The following is a 13,188-nucleotide window of genomic DNA, read 5'->3' as shown; positions in this document are numbered from 1 at the left end:
TATGTCAGCTTTCCTCTTACTTTTATGAGCAAATTTCTAAATTGGGAACTTATCCATGGAGTCCGTCTGGTGGTAATGGAGTAGAATCTACAAGAAAATGTCAGTGTTCAATATAAGTTCAGTGTTTGTTATTCAGGGATTTGAAAGTTAAGTTCTCTTCTCTCCCTTTCTGTTCTCTGATATCATTGTTCCTATTCTTTGGATTTTTTCCCTTATTTTTAGCCACTGCAGTCACAAACCCATCCTCTAGAAAAGAAGCACAGAAGTCTCTGTATTCAATGATGAGGTATACTGGATTAGCTGCAGGAATCCTGTCACATCCAGGAATGTCCAGCCTGTTTCTGGTCTTTAAGGGCCAACCTGCTGCTGGTTGGGGTAGTTTTCAAGGGGGGTTTTTTGTTGTTTTGTTTCTCTTTTCTTTTAGTCCTACACTGGTTGTGCCTTTCATGGTCTACTTTCACCAGAAGCCTAGGTAGAACACTGGTAACACTGTCAGAGTTAGGGGTTTTTGCTTCTAGCATGCTGGTAAGCTCACTGTTAAGCATATTCTTTACCTTATTTTGCCAAAACACGGAGTGTAGGTGTAAATCCAGCTTTAAGCAGTTCCCCCCATAAAGTGTAAGAGAATGGCAGCTGCTGTTAGATGCATATTTTAAAGGATTTTGAAATATGTCAAGTGAACTTTTAAGCAATCTGGAATAACAGGCTATGTACAATGACTTGTTTCTTGGGAGCCTTGCACAATGTCATGCTCAGGTGTTCTCCCAATGGGAAAGTCAACTCAGTGAACAAGAAATACAAGAGTTAGGAGATGGCTCATCTCTGATGTTGCAGTAGTTTGAGGGGGAGTGTACTTTCTGTGTTGTAACTGCTAATTGAGTCTGGGGTTTGCCTAATTTTAATACCTGATCTTACTGCTAGATCACAGAATCTGGCCACGTTGGAAGGGTCTACGCTAGGTTATTCAGTCCAACCTCCCTGCTCAAGCAGGGTCATCCTAGAGCACAGGGCACAGGATTGTGTCCAGATGGTTCTTGACTATCTCCAGTGAGGGAGACTCCACAACCTCTCTGGGCAATCTGTTCCAGTGCTCAGTCACCCACGCAGTAAAGAACTTCCTCATATTCAGATGGAACTTCCTGGGTGTCAGTCTCTGCCATTTGCCTCTTGTGCTATTGTTCAGCACCACCAAGAAAAGCCTGGCTCCAACCTCTTGACACCCTTTCTTCAGATACTTATAGACATTGATGGGGTCCCCTCTCAGTCTTTGCCAGACTAAACAGTCCCAGCTCCCTCAGCCTATTCTCATTGTGAGGTGTTCCACTCATCTTTGTTGCCCTCTGCTGGACCCACTCCAGGAGTTCCATGTCTTCCTTGTACTGATGAACCCAGAACTATTCTTCCCCAGGTGCAGGACCCTGCATTTGCCTTCGTTGAATTTCCGATTGTTCTCTGCCCATCCCTCCAGTCTGTTGAGATCCTTCTGAAGGGCTGCACAGCACTGTGGGATGTTGGCTGCTCCTTCCAGCTTTGTGTCATCAGTGAACTTGCTGAGGAGGCACTATGCCAGCCACCACCACAGACAAGAGACTATGATAAAGTCAGTTCTAAGCAGTATGTTTTATAATTCTGTTGTTTGCTCTTGACATATTCTGGCAGCTTTGCCACTTAGGACCTGGACCAAATGTGGAAGTTAGAAATCTTACAGTTTTATACTTGTCCAAGTTCTAACTACTTCCTTCAAAGACTAGGATAAATCTTTATAAAATAGAGATTTAAGAGACCTTCAGGTAAAACTCAGTTAAAACTCTGTCAACAAAGTCAGCTATCACAGCCTTAATTATTCTGAACAGTAAATACTGTAATGTGTTAAACTTAGAAATAAAGGGTTTCGGATTTTAATATATCTTGTTGTCTAACTTATAGTTGGGTACTGCAGGACTTTTTGAGTGGATACAGAATTGTGTTGGAAGTGAATGCAGTACAATACTCAAGGACAAACTTTTTATCTTCATGTGCAGTGGTTTGAGCCTTTCCTGTTTAACCATTTCAACAGCAGTAATTCTTGGATCTGCCTTCACTAGAATGGGCTTTAAAAACCTGTATTGCATCTCTGGCTTACGTAAATGCCTTGTTTTAGTCAGATATCTTGTCGACATGACACTTCTATGCAGTAATAAGCTATGAAGAGAGCCTATATTTAAATAATAAGGGAATACCTCAACATAAAGAACTGTGTTCTTTAGTCTTCAGAAAGGGAATAAATTCATCTGAATAACCTTAGCAACAGACTTAGTTCCTTGCCTGAATTCAGTCATGATTCTGGTGGACCTATAAGGTTTCGTTAGCTTCTTTATAGAATGATTTATGTTTAAAAATGAGTACATTTTATTTTAAGACTTAACATGATTTGATTTGCTAGTTTCAGGTGCTTTACTGGCAATTGGAATAATATAAGTAAATTTAAATGTTTATTTTATCTTCTTATCACTGCAGTCTGGCACCTCTCTGAATTCAGGGTCTGCAGTACACTTGGCTTTAGATCTTCGGCATATTTTTCATGTGTCTTAGTGCTGCCAAAAGTTGACCTTATGACCATAAACTCACCCAGCACATGTTCCTCCCTTCCCAAATGAATTGTCAGTGACTTACCTGTCCTTGGAGGATTTTTCAGTCACTGTGATGATGACTTGTCTCTGCACTGTTACAGAGTGTAAGGGTGACCAGCGGACTTAAAAGCTGCACTCAGCCTTCAGCCTGCACCCAGAAGCAGCCCCTGGCCTTGGCTCTGTTTGTGATCTACTTGAGAACTCTTGCGTGCAGATCAGGGCAGTGTCCATATAAAAGCATGAAGTTAGCTGGTCAACAGTGATGACACTCTTATCTTCATTGCAAAGGCTATCCCCACTTTGTTGCTGGGGTTTAATTGTTACTGGTTTGTGTCATTAAACATCTTTCCTGCTGTGAACCTGTGCCCTGGCTTGCCTCTGTCTTCAAAGAATGTGGTTCCCTACCTTACTTGCTGATTTTGCAAAGAGCTTTCCTTCCCTGCCTTCTTCCTTTTACTTTTTGTTTTTCTCTTTTTATTTTTTAATGATACCATGTTGTTGTGCCCTCCAACTACTTAATTTTATTTCTCAGCTTTTTAGAATCCATTACCAGTTTATCACATTTATGTCTTGTCTAGAGTTACCAATAAAAGCAGCTGGCAAATAGTTTTCCTTCTCTGCTTCAGATGGTGATCTTCTATAAAGAAGACTTCAGCTGTTTGATCCCATTGCCTTCAGTGTCCCTTAGGTGCACATTTTCATACTAAAGAGCAGCCTTTCCAGCAATTTAGTTACATTCATCTGTGCCCTGTTTCAAATTACAGTGGGCTTATTGCAGTGGGCCAAATTTGCAAAGATTTGCAGCAAGGCTACAAGAAACCAATGTAGTTAATAGTGAAGTCTTTTCATTTTTTTTTGCATTGCCTAAAAAAAAAGAAATACAGGGGTATAACATGGTCCCGTATAATTAACACAATTGACAAGATTCTCCATTTTCTTAGTTACCAGTTGTAGATTATTCCACAAGTGAAACTACTGGATTCAAGTGTCAGAGTAGGGAAGATACAAGAATCCCTTAATGTCAATGACAAAGTGAATCTAGAGTAAATGAAGAACTCTATTACAAAAATTGGGAAAGCAAACCTCTGTTTCATTCTCTGGTGTGAAATAACATTACATAACACCTAAGTGTTTATTTGAAGGTGTTTCTCATTAACCTGATAGTGCCACAAATACATGCAGTACAATGAAAGCAGTAGTAGTTAATGCAGAATTCCAAGGACTGAAAGACACATCACGGAGGGCTGCTAAGTGAAGGCTTAATAAAGAAACTGTTAATATTTTAGTGTAAAGCTAGTTACAAGGAGTTGCATAAGCAACACAAAGACAGTGCTTTGAATTTGTATATCTTGCTCTTCTGAATTTATTTCTAGACGTCTAGTAGAACACAGTATCATCGTATACAATTTTACATTTTAAACATGTACAATAATATTGCCCATTTTCAAACTGATTTTTAGGCAGAATATTTGTGTGTTTTGTTTTCATTGCTGACTTTGCAGCATATTTCTTTAGTTTGAAAAAATCCATTCAAAGTTTCCTTTAATGCCATGAAGTTTGCAGGCTATGTTTAAAATACAAAACATTTTTAAAAGTGCAGTTAAAATCAGGGCTTTCATGTATTAAAAATTCATAAAGATTAAAAACCAGAAGGATAGATTCTCAACGGAATATAATTTGTATGTATTTATTTGAATTGAGCAATAGTGAGTTATCAAATTGAGGATCTGGCCTTTCCAATATAATGTTAAGAGAAACCTTGCTGTTAAGAATTATTTGTTCAAAGACAGCAGCTCCCTTTAGAAGATAGTAATAATACTGAAGTTTACCAATTCACTTTTAATAACGTTCACAGAACAAAATGAAAAGCCATTTCAGAAAAGCACACTGAATAATAAAATCTAAGGATTCTAAATTGAGGTATATAATACAGTTCTGCCTGTAAGTCTGTACTTGAAGAGTAGTGTGAAATGCAATCAAAGTAAACTTATATTACTACTGCTTTGCTCTACTAGAGTTCAGTGCTGCATTGTCTCCAAGCAGGTAAAAGCAGCCATATGATTATATTTTTAACTGCTGGCTTTAACTAAAATTAAAAAAACCAACAAAAACAACAACAAAAAAACCAAACTTGAGTGAGTTCTAGCCTAATATGGCCACCTTTTTAGTGAGTTTCAAGACATTCCACATGTTGAACATTTTTCAGTTGTTTACTTCTGAACTGCTGATTATGAAAACTATTGCTCCTATTTTTAAAAATATGAGAGTTCTTAAATGAGATTAAACTTTCTGATGAATGGTGCTTCAGTCCTTTTCTTAAATTAGTATTGCCATGCTCTGTTCAGGTTGGCAAATACTAAAAGTGAAATTTTGTGTGAGGATAAAAAACACCAGTTGGTTGTTTATTCTGAACAACAAAATTTGGAAGAAATCTTCTTTATAACAGTTCCTTTATGGACATAGCTTTCCTTTACTTACAAATTCAGAGTGATGTTTTCATGAGTGATTTCTGTAAGTGATTTTATATTCCCTTGTCTCTCCACTGTATCTGTACCTCACTCCCACTCAAACATTTTCAAGTAGGAATCAAAATAGGCTGAAGAATTTGGGATTTTATCACCTTTAAAATTTTACCTTTATATCTTATGTAGGTGGTTTGGAACAAGGGTAAGACAGAAACAAACTTGGTAACAAAACATAAAGAAGCAAGAGTAAACGACCTCATGTACCTTTTGCTACAAAGGGGTGTTTTAGCAAAAAGGCTGTGTGAGTATTGTTATATTCTTTGAAGTTTTGGTCACAGAAACTACTGAACTTTCAACATTGGTTGAGAATTGAGTACAAATGGGATGCATTCAGATGCAGCAGCAGCAACTGCTTTGTAATGGATTTTTTTCAGGATCAAAGCTTCATTTGTCCCCTGAGGCAGTGTGTCCGTTTGTTAGTTTTTACTTTGCTGTAAAGGATTTTAGTAGGAGAATATGCAAAATAATTGTTCAAACCTCTTGTGAAGAAAAAAGAAAGAATATAGGTAATATGTCTGAAGGCAAAGGAACTCTACAAAAATAAGTTTTGACTGCTTCACCAGTAAGGCTAACACTAGTGTATCTTCCGCCTTGTGTAAGAGAGTACTTTGGAATTTCACATCTTACGAAAAGAACTATTATCTTGTCCAATAAATAATTATGGAAATGTACAAAGTAAGGAATAATTATGTACAGCATTGATAAAACAATCACATTGGCTTAATGAAATATAACAGCAGATAATACCTTTTTTAGCATTATGTCTTAAAATTAATAATATCTTGTTCTGCTTAGATCTTTACTTACACAATTGCACAGTTCCCTTTCTTTGGATTATTTCTTTAGGCCACAGACCACTTCCATTCTTAATCTGATGACAAGATGTCATTCCAGACTGTAAGACTCAACTTCATCTGGATCCTTGCTGCTGTGAAGGTATTTCAGCCCGCCAGAAATACGGCCTCATCAGAGTCCTTGCCACTGTCTTCACTAGGCAAGCAGCCACCCCCACTTGGGGACCTACAGCTTAAGTCCTCCACACCAGACTCCTGATCACTGTTGGCTGAGAGGTCAGGATCAGAGCTTTTCAGGTTGTCCTGTGTCAAAATCAGGGCAGAATCTTCTTCATCCCCTTGTGAAGGGCTCCGGGATGGGAATGATTTCAGATCATTGCTATACTCTTGGGGAGTGTTAGCTAAGCTGTTGTTGGAAGTATACAGTCCAGTCTGTTTGCTTCGGTCTTGTTGCTTACTCTTGACTTTATTATCACCTGACTGTGATTTCTGAAGATTGGCCAATCTCTAAAATAAAGGAAACAGTATATATGACATGGACACATTTAGGGCCCAGAAGTCCTCTTATATGTCCTTGCATTTTTTTCTTTTTAAATAAGTTTTCAGAGCTCAACCCACCCTTGAAAACTGCCTATTTGCATTTATGGAGTATGAGAAGTGCACAATTTATCACAAACCAATGCTGAACTACAGCATTCGTCTGAACTATAATTCCCTCTGAGTTACAGAAGGATTAAACTTACTTTCAGTAGTACTTGTGCACCAACACAGGTAAAATTTTATCCTTAAAGAAGGGAGTCCACTTTTGTGTCTTAAATGCAAAACATTAACAGTAATTTATCTGAGAACAAAGATGATGGCTGAACATCCTCATTCCAGAACAGGATGTAGCGTGTAGGGGACTCCACAGCATATGGAATTGGGTTTCATTTATCGTCAGTTACCAAGTCTGGGGTATCAAGCTCAACTGTTTCTTACCTCTTGTAAGACTTTCAGCTCTTCTTCCAGCTGCTGAGTTTCTTCCTTCACTGCCATCAGATAATCAGTAACTGACTGTCGAGGATGCAGCCCCTTTTCAAAGCGGTTGTACATACCACTCCAGAACCTGAAATTGATGGGCAGGTCAGGAATTTTCCCATTTGGTGAAGTAGCCTCACAAGACTTAAATGCACACTCTTTTTTTCTCTTTTTTTTTTTTCCCCCCAGACACATATTGTCCTAAATGATCTATCCATGCTTATTCATCATTAGAGTGCATACACATAAGTTCACAGACTATTTAGCAAGATTCATGGTTCATTTGCATTTGCTCTGTCCTGAAGGTGTAACTCTGTGGACATAGGCAGCTCAAACTGATTCTGATTCACAGCAGAAAGAAAGGTGAATGTAGCTTAGATCACATGACTGAGAAAGGTTCACTGAATGCAAAATTTTGCAGGGTTTTTTTGGTATTATTTTCTTGTTCTACACTATGGGCTTTAGAGCAATGGTACCTATAAAATAGCCCAGGATAGAGACAGTTTTTCATATTCCTAGTTCTCAATTGTTGTTAAACTTCCCATGAAGTCAACTTTGAAATTCTGTATTATTCTAGTGCTCCTCCTGCCTTGGCAATACGGCCACAGGCAGGCCCTGAGTGTGTAGCCAGTTCACCAGACAGGTTTAGCAGCTGAGCCCTGCTGTGAGCTGCAGCTGTCTGGCCAAGTAGCTAACAGATATTTTTGGAGCACGTGCATGCTGCTTACTGGCTTATTACTCCTATCCCAATAGTATACTATTTAAATCACATTCCCCCTTAACGTTTATCATCTGGTAACTCATGCTTGGAAATCTTTACGCATCCAAGTAATTCAATTAAAATCAACAGGATTACTTCTCCATTGGAGGATCTGCTGTATCAGTACTTTTATAAATCCCACTGTCCCAAAGAATACGATTAATGACTACTTTTTTTTGTTCTAAAGTAGATGTGACCTGGTATAGTGGACATGAAAGAGTTCCATTTCTGTAATTTAGGATTTTTATTGACTTTTTAACAGGTGCTATTGCTTGCAACTGGAAAACAAACTGATCAGCTTTACTTAAATCACACTTTTCTTTAATTTCTATTCAAGTTCTCCTGAAGTTTGTTAAGACCAATGGCACAAGTAAGTTAAGTCAGAATGTCAGTAGTAACATTTCTAAAGTGATGACATTTTGGTACATTTTGAAAAAATACCGGGTAAAACTTAACTTTGTTTTACCTGATACAACAACATGGGAAAAATCTGCTATTTTTTCACGAAACACTTGTTTTAGCAATGAAATCATATAATTTCTTGAAAAGATCCTTATTTTTGACACCATTTGTCACCAAATTTGACACCAATTTTGATTCAAATTAACATCACAAAATCTTAGAATGGAAGAAGTTAAAGCAACTATAAATTTAGAAACAACTGATGAGAACAGAACTGAAAGAGGCAGTTCTCAGTGGAAGAAGTGAGTAACCATGAAATTAGGACACACAACTATCAATATACCTTTAATCTTAAGCTTCTTTTCAGACTAATACTCTTGTGGAATGGTGCAGAGGTGTTGGCTGACTGAGCACACAAGGAACAAACACACTGCATCTGAGACTGAATTTACTCAGTATAAACTGCCTCATAGAACAAGAAATTCTTATATACAAAGGCATTCTGTTCTCTACTAACACATCTTACAACTCCCAATAGCAAGTGACACTACCTACTTGTACAAGAAGTTGCATGGAGCGATCTGTGGGTACAGGGTCCCTTGGGTTTGACTGTGGTCTGACCTGTATAAAGGATTCAAGTAATCGGCACGATTTTTCCACAAGTGAGCCCACAATGAATACGTTCTTTCTTTGATTCTGAAAAACAATACATTAAATAAAAATATTTTAAAGCCTCTGTTACAGTTCAGGGATAGCTGAAGCTTAGATGCAGCATTCTAGTCCTCTGTACTCCCAGTTTACAATTGGCTTCCTTAACAGAATTAGACTTAAGTTACAAGCATAGAGAAACAGAGACTCATATTCCCTTGTTGGTCACTAAAAGCAAAATCCAATCCATTTCCCATAAAGTGAAAGCAGCTGGAGCAAGTAGGTGGAGAGACTGGTTCCTTTGTGAGGTGGAGAGGATCACTTCCATAAAGTGAGCTTTCAGACTGATCTCTGCACAAAAGGATCCCCACATTTAAAAGCACTCAGCTCCCGCTGAGCTGCAATTTCTTACACAGTTAGATCTTGGGATGTGGTGATCTGTGAAGGTTTTGATTTTAAATGGACTGTGGCACGGTGGCTGCTCTGCATTTAAGCAGTGAAAAGGACCAAATGGCAGCAGCCAGCAGTAACCAGCACCTTCCTCTCATTGCTACTGCTGACATGAGCAGGGTGCTTGAGAAAAGCAATGGATATCATCATGTATCAAGGACCCAGGGCCTCGGGAAGCAGATATGATCATAAGCACTGCCAGGAATGATGATGCTGTCTTTGTTTGGGCCTCAGGGCAGGTAGATTAATTCATAATTGCTTTGGGGCCAGACAGCAGAAGGACAGTTTGTTGACTCAGTCCTAGGGAGGGCTACCAGACAAAAAGACAATAAGGAAGTACTACCTAAGAGAGCAGGACTAGAATGTCCTGACATGAGATCCAAAGACAGGTTAAAACACAGAGGAGCAGTAGCTCTTAAACTGAGAACTTAACTAGAGTTATTGTCATTTTATACTAGTTACAGAGCCAGCTTGCCTTGTATTTTGTCAGGGCTGCAGTAAAGGTAGCCCCACATGGCTGAAGGCATAATGCTTGTCAATTTTCACTAATCCCTGTCACACACACCATGGATTATGCTCCCAGCAGAGCTACACTGCAGAGGATCTTTTTTTTTTGTATTAATCTGTGTTGCCAGAAGACAACAGGCACCCTGTGCCTTATGAAACACATACATACAGACTGGAGAATGTCTGACTCCTCAATACACCACCAGCCACAGACCCCATACATAAATATGCTACTAAAGAAAACATTTTCATACTTCAGCTCTCGTCTCTCCTTCTGGCTGTTACACAGGAAATTCCCAAACTGGCAAGAATAGATATGATGCTGTATGTGGATGAGGAATCTCTCATTGAATTCAAAAGCACAAGGAAACTGTTCCATTAACTGCCAAATACATTCGATGAACTGGTCAATAACAGGCGATATCTCCTTTGGATCTCCATCTAAATTGCCATACCTGAAACAAGATACATTCAAAAAAACCTGAATTCCTGTAGGAAAACTGAATTAGCTCTAAGGAAAACAAACCCCTCACTTCCAGTATGCAAGTTACATCATAGGCATTCATTTCTAAAATCTCAACTACTACTATATTTTTACTTACAAAAATGATGCAAGAATCATGAATTAGAATGGAGGCAGAATTGCAAACAAACAAAAAAACCCTTGTATTGGGTGTCTTGTTACCTTACAGCTACAAAAGGCTGGCTGCTGCATAGCCATGTTTAATGCTATCAATATAAATTGTACCACAGTAATACAGGTTAGCAAAAGAATGCCTGCAACGACTTCATGACAAAAGTGTGCCTGAAGACAGTCTCTTAATAGTAGATTATTCCCCAAACCAGAAAAGTGAGCAGGAGAGCTACATTATAACCTCAGCAGAAAACAGGTTAAAGCTGCCTTCTCTTGGTGAAATTTCTAGGAAGTGGGAAATGTTTACATGCTACTGTGACTGTCAAGTAAACACTTTCTGTGTATAAAAATGCCTCTTGGAACCACTTGCAATGAAGAAAAGGAGCTTGAAAATACAAAACACATAGAAGTAAAAAATGTTTTTTAAGTCTACATAATAGAAAGAAGCATTTTCAATGAATTATTCTGCTGGGGGTGGGGTACACATGCCAACAGAGTGGAATTTCATAAAAATTTCATAAACATCTAAAATTGAAACTTCTAATTCTGATACTATTATCAAAGAGAATATAGCAGTATTGCACAGCAAACCAAAGCTATCAGTGGTTATTGCATTTCATAACACCTTTTACCACTGATAAGCATAAATAACTGACAGTATCATATTAAATGTAGTATTTCCTGCTGAAATTTCACGGGTGGTGTGGAACTGCACAGATTTCCTGTAAGTTTTGTTTTTTTAAACTATAACAAATTTATATTCAAATCAAGCAATATAATGTCATTAAACCCAATATAAAAATTGCATTTTTAATTTTTACAGAAACCAAAATAAAGTCAAGAAAGAAAGAAAATGTGAAAATGTGTACATGTTTAAACATGTTAAGTCTTCAAACATTTTCATTACATTATAGCATTTACATTGGATCGATGTTCAAAATAACTTGTCCAAATAAATGACTTTCCATTTTGCCTGACATTTCTGAGCAGATCTTGCTGGTTTTGTTAGAACAGAGTGTAACAGGAAGAGTATATTTTATGTAATAGACAACTCACAGACATGCCTAAGATTAAATACTGTCTTGGAAAATGTAGAAGTCCCTTTGATGAACAGGGACTTATGTGGGGAGCCTTGGCACTACTAGAAGATCTGCTAGAGTCCAAAGGGATTTTCCAAGCCAAATACATACTACTCACATGGACCTCTCAATGCTCATAGCAACTGCAAGACCAGCATGCAGGATTTTTAGTAGTTTTGGAGTGCTCATATAGAACTATTTCACTCTGACTTTTCCAGGCAGCTAAATTATGTAGTTGGGGAAAAGGGTATGGCTGTTTCCTGGGGCATTCTGTTGCTATGTTTTGTAAGGCAGCAGAGAAGTAAAACTGGAATGGCAGCAGATACTGACTACATAAACATATACATACAGAGAGACGAAAACCTTAGCACCGCCTTACCTGTGGTTAAACTTGTGACCAAAGGAAATCCAGTCTTTTTCAATTAACACCTAAAATGAGAATATTGCATTCAATGTTGTGGAATAGAGCTGACATGTTGAAGCAGGCAGAAGAGTGGTATAAACAAGCAGTGTTGGAATCCCAGTTAACTCTTAGAATAAGCAGAAAAGTGGCAAGCAAGAAGGATGTAAGCAAGCAGTACTAGAATCCTAAAAAATTTTCACAATTATCAGAAAAATAATGAGTGATGAGCACTGCTGCCCACTCAGGGAAACAGCACTCTTCATGGATGCAGAGAGGGTGCCAGTATTTCAGCACAACTTCAAATATCTTGTTTCATTGCTTTCTAAAATAGAACTTATAAATGTCTCAAACATCTTTTTAACATGTGACCAGTAACTTGATAACCACTTCTAGATGCTTTACTACTGCTGATTGACTTGGGAAAGGAACAGATTTTCCAATATAGCTGCTCATTGCAATCTAATGTCTAGAAAGACCCACTTCTGACACTCAAAATTAAAATGTTCACTGCAAATGAACACAAATTCTTGCTTGTACAAAAGCTCTTTGGGCTGTGAGAAAGTTTCTTGGTCAAGGTTAGGAAAAAAAAATCAAACATGGGTGCCCAACTGATCCCCACCTTGAATAACATTTCATAGAGAAATTGGGAGACTTTAACATGAACATATGGAAGCCTTCCTTCCTGCTTAAAACCCAAAACAAAATGAGGGTATATTAAGGGACAGTTTATTTCCTATTAAAAACAAAGTTATTCATCTTAAGTGATGCCATACTGCTTCATTTACTCTGTGAAAGAACCTGCTTACCATGAATCCCTTCATAGTTCTGTAATATGGATCCAATAGAAGGCTTGCTACAGAGCAAACCTGGGCTGTCCTATCCCAGCCATCAGAGCAGTGAACAAGCACACTCACACCTTCCTCAGCCACAGCCTAAGGATACAGAAAAAGTCAGAAATTTCACAAGCAGGGAGGAAGACAATGGTAAGAGAGGAACAGTGAGACAGCGGCATATAGAGAGTATTAACTTGGGAACTGGGAAAGCTCTTTCATTTTTTGCTCTACCACAGAGTTCTTAAGTTGAGTGTTGTGTCATTTGAAAATCAGTGTTATTCCTCTCATTTGAAAAGTTTTCATTCACCCCAGCCCGTGCAATATAGTGGTTGAGAATTACCTGTTTATGCTCCACTACAGGAAGATGTGGGATTGATTAATTTCAATTTAAATACATCAATCTGTCAAAGCAGACAACTACCTACAGCAGATTCAGATGCTCTAATACATCTTGTGCCACTCACATGCCACTTAAAGAATAGCCATGCTTGCAATATGGCTCTTAATTTTTCATCTTTTCATCATTC

General features: G+C 38.1%; 1 protein-coding gene across 1 annotated transcript in view; it reads right to left on the bottom strand.

The window, feature by feature from the left end:
* Window positions 1-5,060: 5,060 nt before the first annotated feature.
* MTMR7 (myotubularin related protein 7) overlaps window positions 5,061-13,188 on the bottom strand; it is a gene marked incomplete at its 5' end in the record, with an annotated part of 41,344 nt that continues 33,216 nt past the window's right edge. Inside the window, 6 exons of the mRNA XM_082281624.1 lie at window positions 5,061-6,435; window positions 6,907-7,033; window positions 8,663-8,803; window positions 9,967-10,167; window positions 11,805-11,854; window positions 12,635-12,760. Coding sequence (XP_082137750.1) covers window positions 6,076-6,435; window positions 6,907-7,033; window positions 8,663-8,803; window positions 9,967-10,167; window positions 11,805-11,854; window positions 12,635-12,760 — 1,005 coding nt within the window. The 3' untranslated portion in view covers window positions 5,061-6,075. The remainder of the gene's footprint in view (window positions 6,436-6,906; window positions 7,034-8,662; window positions 8,804-9,966; window positions 10,168-11,804; window positions 11,855-12,634; window positions 12,761-13,188) is intronic.

This window comes from Coloeus monedula (assembly GCF_965178545.1).
Source record: "Coloeus monedula genome assembly, chromosome: 5".
NCBI classification, from domain to species: domain Eukaryota; kingdom Metazoa; phylum Chordata; class Aves; order Passeriformes; family Corvidae; genus Coloeus; species Coloeus monedula.
This window is presented reverse-complemented; position numbering and strand designations above follow the sequence as displayed.